The sequence below is a fragment of the Oryzias latipes genome, chromosome 13, assembly GCF_002234675.1.
Source record: "Oryzias latipes chromosome 13, ASM223467v1".
Taxonomy (NCBI): domain Eukaryota; kingdom Metazoa; phylum Chordata; class Actinopteri; order Beloniformes; family Adrianichthyidae; genus Oryzias; species Oryzias latipes.
The window spans coordinates 10884801-10895913 of NC_019871.2; the positions used below are offsets into that span (position 1 = coordinate 10884801).

General features: G+C 38.7%; 1 protein-coding gene across 5 annotated transcripts in view; it reads left to right on the top strand.

Moving 5' to 3' along the window:
- Positions 1-10538, top strand: part of dph1 (diphthamide biosynthesis 1) — a 52296-nt gene extending 41758 nt beyond the window's left edge. For 3 of the 5 annotated variants that reach the window (XM_011482411.2, XM_011482409.3, XM_020708183.2), the window contains exons 10-12: positions 6360-6438; positions 9167-9301; positions 9591-10538. In XM_011482411.2, the coding sequence (XP_011480713.1) occupies positions 6360-6438; positions 9167-9301; positions 9591-9704 (328 nt within the window). In that variant the 3' untranslated portion in view covers positions 9705-10538. The remainder of the gene's footprint in view (positions 1-6359; positions 6439-9166; positions 9302-9590) is intronic. The other 2 variants (XM_004075332.4, XM_011482410.3) reach the window with 2 other exon arrangements.
- The last annotated feature ends 575 nt before the right edge of the window (positions 10539-11113 follow it).

An 11113-nucleotide genomic window follows, 5' to 3' on the forward strand; every position in this document is an offset into this window, starting at 1 on the left:
GAAGTATTATTATTGTTTGGGGTTCTAGTAAGATATTTATTAGCATTATAGATGCCTGACACAAGCCGAAGTGTTCATAAACTTTATACGTTTTATTAACTAACTTAACAAATTAATAGGCTTTATTAATGTGTCAGATGCTAGTAAGATATTTATTAGCATTATAGATGTCTTGCAAATACCTGAAAGTGTTAATAAGATTTATTAACATCTAAAGTCAGACCATTGTCTTCTGAATCCATATTACTAAACTGCTCATAAGCTTTACAAATGTATTAATTAAGTCTGTTAATAGTTTATTAATTGTTTTGCAGCACCTCATCTAAAGTGTGGACGTTTTTTAGCACAAACAACCACAAAGCATAAAGATTGTAAAATGAACTTTATGACATTAAAACAGACTAAACATACACAAATCGTTCTGTAAAAGATATATAATTATTTAATTCAGACAAATAAAAAAAAATTAAAAACATATATACTGGTGTTGAAGCAAGGCAACAGTGGTTGAATGCATTTGCATTGAATGCAGAGAATTGTCTCCTTGTGATGGGATTTGCAATGAATGTTTCACTCAGGATAGATGCTAATACTTTATCCTTATAGCTATGTTGCTAGAGTCATCCAAAACCAGTATATATGTTTTTAAAAAAATTTTATTTGTCTGAATTAAATAATTATATATCCTTTACAGAACGATGTGTGTATGTTTAGTCTGTTTTAATGTCATAAAGTTATTTTTACAATCTTATGCTTTGTGGTTGTTTGTGCTAAAAAACGTCCACACTTTAGATGGGGTGCTGCAAAACAATTAATAAACTATTAACAGACTTAATTAATACATTTGTAAAGCTTATAAGCAGTTTAGTAATATGGATTCAGAAGACAATGGTCTGACTTTAGATGTTAATAAATCTTATTAACACTTTCAGGTATTTGCAAGACATCTATAATGCTAATAAATATCTTACTAGCATCTGACACATTAATAAAGCCTATTAATTTGTTAAGTTAATAAAACGTATAAAGTTTATGAACACTTCGGCTTGTGTCAGGCATCTATAATGCTAATAAATATCTTACTAGAACCCCAAACAATAATAATACTTCTTAATTTGTTAACAAAGGTTGTTAATAAATCTTATTAAGCTTATTAACACTGACACATTTGTTAGGCACCTATAATATCAGTAAATGCATCATTAGCATCTTGAAAACATCCTAATAATAATGCTTGTAAATGTGTTAACTAAGTAATTTAATAAACCCTATTAGACTTATTGTACTAATAAATGTCTTACTAACACCCTATAAATTCATTTATAGGGTGTTAGTAAGACATTTGTTAATGTGTTAACAAAGCTTGTTAAGGAATCTTAAAATAAAGTGTTACCAAGGCGGGCAAACTGCATGTTGGTGTCCATTCTAATTGAAAATCCAATTGTGTTGTTTGTTGTTTTTTGTCCGATTTATTTGTTTGAAAGATTGTAGTACTCTACTTTTTTGCCGTTCTTCCATATTGCATTTGTTACCATGTCCTAAATTAGACTTTCAGAGTAACTCAAATTTTTTAAGTAAGTAGAAGATTGTCCAACAACCATCAGGCTTTCTCATAATTTTCGCTTATGTCATATCCCGCTCATGGGGTGATTACCAGAGAGCAGAGAATCGGGTTTCAAATTGTTTCTATAGGAACCAGTACGTGAATGACCTTACCTCTGCTCTCTGTTTTTATACAGTGAATGTTATATTTATGTGTGGAGGAGAAGGCAGAGCATTGACCCTCTCATGCCGGAATTTATTTCCAATTATATAAAAAAACTTTTTTTTTTCTTTTAAGGTAAAGCAAAATGTTTGCAGCACTTCTAAAGTTTTTATTATTTTATTGAAATCATTAGTCATCTTCTAAAGGGACATTTTTTCTTTACTTATTCCTCTGATTTTACACTAAGGTGGTTTACATCTGAGTAAGCCTCCAGAGTGACCGTAATATTGATTAGGCGCCCTCCTCCTAAGACTAAATCCATGTGAAGAAGAGTTTGACACTTTTCTTCCTCCTACATGTTCAGAATATTTTGTAAAAGCACAAGCATCTCGCTGTAGAAAATATAAACCATAAAATCTTTCAAATCCAGCTATGTCAGAGGTAAAATTCCAAGGATAAAGAGAAAAAAGATTGAGAGATAGAGGGATGGTGGAACATTCTGCACTTTAAGAAACAGTGAAGATCCCACCCCCCATGGATTTCTCTGTCATTAAACACTTACATACTCAAGCATGGAAAGAGAGCCACCATTAGCATATACTCTTAAGTGTGTAATTAGGCTGTCCCCAAGCAGGTTTTAAAACCATTGTACAGATCTTTGCCACACCACTATTACACTTATCTCAGCCAGATAACAAATGATGCCCATGCAGTCCACTTCTGCCGCTTTCTCATTGAAATTTCATTTCTGTCCACATTTTAAAAAGGTTTTGTTAATTAAACTAAATCCGCCATTAGAGTTGATTCTAGAGTTATTCTTGTTGTTGTGGAGTGACAACGATTGGGTCTAATTACAGGACGCGAGTGTCAGGATGTAATGTTTCGCAGCAGCTAATGCAGTGAGGGCCAGACTGGAGCTTACATTGCAGAGCAGCAGTAAATGTCAAACTGTTTTACCTTTGTGGATCACAGCATATATCTCCCCGCTCCTGAATCCAGCCCATCCGTGTCTTTGTGTTGAAAGGTTCCACTTTCTGCTGAAGTAAACAGATCCTTAAAGGAGAAACTAGGAGAGAAGTATCCACATAAGGCTTAGTAGCTGTGGCTTATTTTTCAAGTTTCTTTTGCTACCAAGTTGTAAAAAAAGACCATACTGTATGTTTTAAAACCTAATTGTACCTTCTTCTTCATGTTTCCTTTCATTGCTTTCTCTTTTTAATTGAATATCTTGATGTGATATCTATCTTAGCCAGAGCAACAGATCCAAAAACCTACCTACACTTCTTTCTGAAAAGAATATTGATGGCATCATTCATTTCACTGATTTGCATCATTATTCCAGAGATTCTTTTGTAAACCTGAAAGTCCCTCCTTGCCCTTTCATTCATCAGCTTTATTTTCCCTTTAAAAATGTCCCTTTTGTTGAATCTTGCCTTCATTTTCTCTTAGACTACACTCACAAACTGTATAAGACTTCAGAACACCCTTATTTTCCAAAACACCTGCAACCTTCCAGTAGGGATTAGGGGTGTTACGGTTCATTTTAGCGATTCAATCCTTATTATAACGTGTTGTTACCGATCCGATTCATCCACTCAGAGAGAAATACCTGGGTACTGAACAGTGCAGGTGAAGTTTTCCCGATTCCTTGTATATCTTGCAAGATAATTAAATGGAGATTAAATGTGTATGTGTACAAACAAACAAGAATTAATGGCAAACCCATTCACATTTTAGTTTCCTAAAGTTCAGCCCACTGTTGTTTTTCCACATCAAAAGATTTTGAATGGAACATTATTAGAACATTCTACCACACTGTATGGTCACATGTCTTTGCTAAATTCAAAAAGTTTCCACACATTGGACTGGAATGATGGCAGAATCATTTTTTGCTGCCATCACTTGGTGCTTTTTATGTGATAGTTAAAAAGAAACTCCTGTGCCTCAATCAAAATGGTATCTTCTAGGCCTGCACAATATACCGCAAATTTATCGTTATCGCAATATCAAGCTGTGCAATATGCATATCGCAAAATACAGCAAATTTATTTACTGTATTTACTGTAGGAATAATAATATTTTTGGTTGTTTTGCTAATTGTTTATATACCGCAAATTATATCGTTATCGCAATATGAATTACTAATATGGCATATCGCGAGTTTTCTTTATATCGTGCAGCCCTAGTATCTTCCAATATTGATTTAATCCCTTTATTTCATTTTAATTATATAATGGTAAAGGTTGATTTGAATAACAACTTGCTTCAGACGAATCGTAGGGTTAAGGGATATAAATCGATACATTTAGTCGATTAGTCGTTACAGCCATAGCAGGGATCCCCCAATTCTCAGTTTAAAACGGAACCGTCTGTTACGTTACACCGTTGAACGGAATCGGGGGGTAAATGAACCGTTGCATCCCTGCTACATACATATGTGTTTAAATTTAAAAATTCTTTACATTAAACCAGGCTTTGTAAAAAGCCAACCAAAAGGTTTTTCTTCATAGTTACTTCTCCTTACCAAATCCCCAAAAAGTTTTTTTTTACTTATCAGATATTTGTTGTTATGTAATGCACAAATCATTTATCAATCCAAAACAAAACCATAACAGAAACATTGAGGTTTGAATCAAATTGTGAAGAAAGTGAATTGTTCCAGAATCTTGGATATTTTTCTTTTACAAATATGCACCCAAACTTTGATCTAAGTAAGGCATGTTAATGAAGTTATGCTTTAGCTAAAGCTTACAAGTAATGATATTTGGCATCTGTCAGATACTAATGATGTATTTAAAATGAGCTATGGGCTTGTGACGACGTTGTATAGCTGACAAATGGACACAGATGTCAGAACACGAGCACTTGTTAATCATAAATACTGAATGTTGACAATTTTTAAGCAAAAATGGAGTCACGTAAACAGTCTGGAAATGTTGAGAGGCACATTAGTCTTGTTTAAAGTTATCTTGATCATATGGACCTTGATTACACTCACATATAGATGCAGTAGAGCAAAAAAAAGGATTTCGGTCACAGATTCTGCAAGTTATCCCACTTAAAAAGATGAGAAAGGTCTGTAATGTTCATTATAGGTGCACTTCCACTGTGAGAGATTGCAGCACTTATTAGTGGACTTGTTGGCCGCTGACAACTCTCATCTGACCTTCCAACAGAATTTGTAAAACATCAATACCGAGCATGGCAGGGGGCTAGTTTTGTGCTTGCCTGTAAATAATAAAGGTTACAATGTCGACAATGATGCAAACAAACGGACATTTCCCAGTGTTCGGACTGCAACGGTGTTAAAGCAGTTGCTCTCAACGTGGAATAGCAACTGAATAACTTTAAGGTCACATCTTCAACTAAACTCTTAATGTAAACACAGCCAACTTCCTTCTCAGGAGAGTTGTGCTAATGTCTCTGACCCAGATGACTTTCAAATTAAAAAGATGACAGAAATTTGTACTCTGCAATGAGGATTTTTTTTTCCCCGTAAAAGTTAAATGAAAATGAATGAAATGGCATACATTTGCCTTCAGGGCGTGGAACATTCCTCTGGCAGAAAGCAGTGTGGGGTGAGAGTCAGTGGTGCATTCAGTTCGGCAGCCGATAAACTGGGTGAAAATTAGAGAATGAAGAATAGATGAGGGGGAATTTGCTGCAGTGCCATTCAAACTGAAGTACTCAAGTGATTACAGCACAATCTGTCCTCGCCTCCAATCACTCGCTCTCATCTCAAACCTGCGTTTTCTTGTCAGAAATGTACTTGTGTCTTGCATAAATGTTTTTTTGCATCTTAATTCATGTGTGTCAATATCTCTGACGCTGCTTTATGGCAGGAATTAGGGGCAGGAGGGAGTATTCTGGCTCAGTACAGATGGAGTCCGGATAGCATTGATCTGTGAAAGCGAACCCCCCTCATAGCCCCAGCCTCTTTCCATCTTCATTTCCCCCATTGTTCACTCTTTCCTGCAGCTGCCACACCCTCCTCGTTCCTCCCTCATGTGTTTTCCACTTTTCTCCCTGCCGATCTCTCTTGCTCGCTATCTGGGTTTGTTTTGCCCTCTCTTCTTGCTTGCGCTTCCTCAACCCCTCCTTCTGTTTTTGTCTTCCTCCCTATCTTTGGCTGCATATCTCTGTCCTCTTATCGCTTCTTTCTCACCCTCTCCCCAACTCTCTAAACCATACCCCCCACCACCACCACCACCAACCCACCCTGTCTGGGAGCTATGTAGGCTATGTCCGTAGAGACCAGCTGGTGCAGTTTTTATTCACACTCACCTAACCTCTCCTTTTTTTTTTCTTTCACAGCATTTTTTTTCTTCTTTCACCTTTTTTGTTTTTCTCGCTTTCTGTAATCAGTCTATCCAAACTACCGTAGTCCCCACTACCCCACCCCGAGCACACCATGCTCCTCCCTTGCTGGCTTGCTGTGCATTGCCTGTGTGGTGTAGCTGTCTTTGGAGCTCCAAATCAGGACAGATCCCACCAACAGGTGCCTGTAAACGTGCAGTCACACGTGTGCCTTCCTCCTCTTTCTAGAACTTGCCGTTTGCTTGTCTTTTCCCGTCATGTTTTTTCCTGCAGTGGCGCTCCTGGATGTGGACTTGAGCACATGTGTCTTCACGTTTTTTTGTTTTTGTTTCCGCAGATGGGTCCAGATCGCTTGTCCACGCCTCTCAATTGACTGGGGCACAGCCTTCTCCAAACCCCTACTTTCCCCATACGAGGTAAACATCAAGAGTCTGCAGATCATTTGTCAGACATAGCATTACACATGCATGCACAACACTTCATTCACTGAGCCCTAGACAGTTCCTACTAAAGCTTTTATGAGGGCGCACAAGACGTTCATGTGTTAGGATTGTCTTAAAGGGCAGTCATATTCCTGAAACGCTCATCAAGGCCCGCTTATGATGGAGTATCATACTTGCTGTTTTCCCTTCTTTCATTTTCATGACATTAAAAAAGAAAAAAAAAAAACAGTAAACATGTTGAGTAGCAGACTAGCCCCCCCTGCTGGTGCAAAGACCGAAGTATCCCACACTTTCTAAAGATGTCTTTTTATTCTAAAAGCAGAGAAATAGAGAAATATTCATCCTGTAAAGATCTTTTTCAAATCAAGTGCTGCAGATTTAAAACAAAAAGTGAGCATGTTTTCTTTGAGTAGCTATAAGATGCCCATGACCTTACAGGTTTACAGGTTTTCATCAGCGGTTTTATTTCTTTTTAAGTGGTTCTAGGAAACATCAGACTTGTTGTTTTACTATAGCCTTGCTTTGTTGCTTGATGGAAAACTTACCTTATAGAGTAAAACTGCAGGGAACACGACAGGATTAAAAAAAAAAAGAAGGTATTTTTTTGTTTTTGTCTCAAAAACAATTCTACATATAAAGTCGAAAATTTGACTTTGCTGTACCGGGCGAGGCACAAATCTAGTCTAAAAAGTCATTACCTAGAGGATTTGCCCCCTTCCCTGCAGATATTTGTGAATAATGTTTTTGCACGTGAAGAATTTGCAGCTGCGATCGGTGTCTGCACAGCTGTGACGAGACTTAATTCAGCGTCAGCTCCTACCTGTGAGTGTCATGCATCTCGGTGCACTGTGCTTTTTTGCTGTGGCATTTAGGAAGAAGATGAAAAGGAAGGAGAGGGAGGGTGGAGTGTGCTCAGAGAAGGTTGGAGGGGTGGGGGTGCAAGCATTTATTTTCAGTGCGTCTCATGTTATATTTATAGTCAATAAGACACACTTGGCTCTCCTGTCAGAGCAGGGATTAGCAGAGGAAGCTAGCTTCTACAGAAACAGGCGGTTGGTGTAAGAAGGGAGAGGAGAAGAGCAGCAGCTAAGAGCTGCAGAGAGGAAGAGCAGGTAAAGAAAATGAAATGAGGAGGAAATATTTAAAGCATCTGTGGGGGAAGAAAAGACAAGATGCAGAACAGCATCATCATCTTTTCTTGTGCGTAAATATAATTGAGAGGAATTCAGAATCTATGTTTTCTAACATTTGATTTGACATATGATTAAAAGATATGTGTTCTGATCGTCTTTTGATTTATTTTTAAAAGCCTTACTTATGGTCTTTTTATTTTACTTGTGTTGTTTTTAAGCAAAATCACAAAAATGAGTCATTTTCAGGACATAATTCGTACAGAGCAGCAGTAGTTAATTTGAAATGCACCTCTGAGTTGTGGGCGGGACTGTTGGCACGGAGTAAACCTGCAGCCATTTCCCATCATCCCTTTGATTCCACTCTATCCCACGAGCTTACAACCCCTCACACCTCTAAGCGGTGCAACAGAAATGGTGAGCAATATTGGAGCTATCCAGCTGTCCGGTTTTGTGCCTGATGCCAACTCGGACGAGGAAGACGAAGACGTTAATGGATCTACTTGTCTGGAAGTGGGTGTATCGGAGAAGAGCTGAGCAAGGAGCTTGTGGCTTGCCGTAGTTTAGTGTCTACGCCCCAACTACAAGTTTTTTTTTGTGTCTGCCCCTGATTCTCTACAATTTAAATAATCAGACATGCAAGTTTTAGCTTAAATTTCCTTTTATATGTCCTCCATCATAAGAGAAATGCTACAAGAACATGTAAAAACACTTTTCATTGGAGTGGATCTTTAATGAATTTATATGAAAATTAAAGTTAGCTTCATGTTTGTTCTTTAATACTTTGTGGTTCCTGTGTCCAATCAACATGCTAATATGTTCATTGCTCTTTTATTTAAAGCCTTCAGCGTCAAGTTCATATTTCAGTACAAACACCAACTTGTCACCAGCCGCATAACAGTGATGAATTATATCCTACCAGACCAAAGATTGCATCACTTTGAAGCCAAATCTTTCATGTTTCCTTTGAACTAATTTCTCCAAAGGCTCTGACTTTCTTTATTATTTCATTTCCATTACATATTTTCTTCATCATTTTTTCCATTAATTATCTGCATTTCCTTGACGTGAGGCCCTGGGATCCAAATAATAATGAATGAGTAGCTGGATGAAGAAATAAGTGAATAAACAAAGCGTTTCTTCCTTCGTTTCGAATGTTTATTTGTTCGCCGGCTCATTCATTCTGCCTTTCATCAGGAGTCAATATTCGCAGGCGCCTCTCCTCCATATGGAGCCGTCTGCACTTATGTCACAGTGCTGTCTCTGCCGCGCTGCTTTTCTCCGTCAGCAGCTGTTGCGTCGTGCCGTGCAGCTGCATGAAGATAACGTGACAATCCAGCATGTTATCCAAGCTTAATATTATGACACCTGTCTCGTCATCGTCGTCTGCGTGTTGTCTTCTCTTTACTTCTCTGCCATTCATTAGCTCAACACTGCAAGAACATTAACAGAGAACAGGGAGGCAAAAAAAAGACTAAAAATCCCGACAGGATGACATTTTCTCACACTTTTATCTCATCGCTTCTCTTTTCTCTGAATTGTGACAGCCCTTCCATCTGTGTGTCTCTCAGGCAGCTGTTGCCCTACAAGAGGTAGACTGGAAAGAAGTTTACCCCATGGACTTTTATTCCAATCAGAGCTCGGGGCCGTGGGCGCCCAACCACCCTGACAACCAGCCTGTGCGGCCCGCTCGCAGACAGACCCAGGTGAGCACGACTGCCAGATAAGAAAATGACAGACAGAACAGGGAGCGGATAAGCAAAAGGAAAATGGATGTTCTTAGGCTTAACGTTTTCAATGAATGTCACCATGCTGACACCCAGTGGTACAGGGACATCAGGACATGCGTGTAGAGATTTCTCCCTAAAGGTGAAGATGTGCCATTCAAATTCTTTAAATAGCTTTAAGTAAAACTAAAAATATTTATATATTAGAACTTGTTTTGAATTTATCGTGTTGTGGCCATCACGACCCCAAATGTACTGTCTGATATAGGTGCTGTCATTGTTGCTGTCCCACTGTCAGCAGAAAGAAAGCAAGGAGCCATCTCCCCCCATCAAACAGTGTCACAGCGCCCCCTGTGGCTGCCAGCTGAGTGACACCTCATGACGAGAGCCGTCTGTAACTCAACGCCCGCCTGTCTGATGGATGAAGCAGGAGAGGTCAAGTCAGAGGAGGAGAATTTGTCCAGACCGTCTGAGGCGAGTGCAGCTGAAGCCAGTGCAGTTCTTGGCCCCATCAAAAGGATTACCAACTGTGTCTAATCCTCAGGCTTACAGTTCAGCAGATCATCCCAAACTCATTTTAGATTTAGTTTGCCCTGTTTTCTGCTTAAAAAAGGGAAATGCTTGTGCGTACGAGGATGTGGCTCTATTGAGTCAAATTTCACTGAAGGCGGTAAAAATTACACGATTATTTCTGCACCTCCGCCAATAATTTGACTGCAGACACTGTCTGACACAACCTTAAGCATGTTCAATAAAGTTTTTCTTCATGTCCTATTCCAGTTATCTTTTGATCTATTGTAAAAGCGTTCCAGATTGTCTTTTAATTATGATTGGAGCTATCCAGCTGATGTTCATGGATCTATTTGTCTGCAAGTGAATGCATCAGAAGGGATCAGAGCAGGGAGCTAGCTTCTACGTCACTGCTACAATCTTTTTCCAACGCCATTTGGTCGTCTGCTCCTAACTTATAACAATTTAAATAAAGAAATGCAATTTTAAGCTTCATTTTTCTAATTTATGTCCTTCATCATCCCACAAGAAGAGGTGAAAACACCAAGAACCTGATTTTTATCAGAGTGGGTCTTTAAAGTGTCTTTTTTTTACAGTTTATGCTTGAATAAGCTCTGTCAAATGTTTCATTGGAGTCTCTTCATACATTTGTAAGATGATTGTTCCATTTCTGTTGTACAGTTTAAATAAAACTGGGACAATTTTATGAGGAACTCTACTCTTATGCATTTTAAAAACACAGATGAGCGTCTTCGTAAGCCTGAGAGCTGCAAGTTCCTAGATGCGCGGAGAGCTAGTCACGACTGCTCTCCATCCTCATTATTTATTAAGGGAGTTGCAGTCTGTCAATAAAAAAATAAATAAAATAAGCACTCCTGATGTTTCTGCTGCTGCAGTTGGTGATTGACAACAGCTCAGCAGAAACTGGCGAACCCTCCCCCAGGTGACAGAGCAGTGTCTCAGGTGAGTGTGCTACTGTGAGTTAACACATTTGCCTACAACTACCAGGCTCCTCACATCAGATCCTCTGTCATGCCTTCTATGCAACAGAGTCTGTCGGGATGCAGCCGACGCTCTATACATCAATATTTTTCATGAAGTGTACCTCCAATGACCGTTATGTTTTAAAGAGCTGACTACGTTCCACCGCCGACTGCGTGATCCACAGCGGTCAAGATTAAATTATTGACCAGCAGAGCACTCGCACTCTCCTCCTTTAGCTCTCAGTCTGATGTTTTATTTATTTACTGGCATATTTTGTCAAGATAAAGAAAAGCAGCG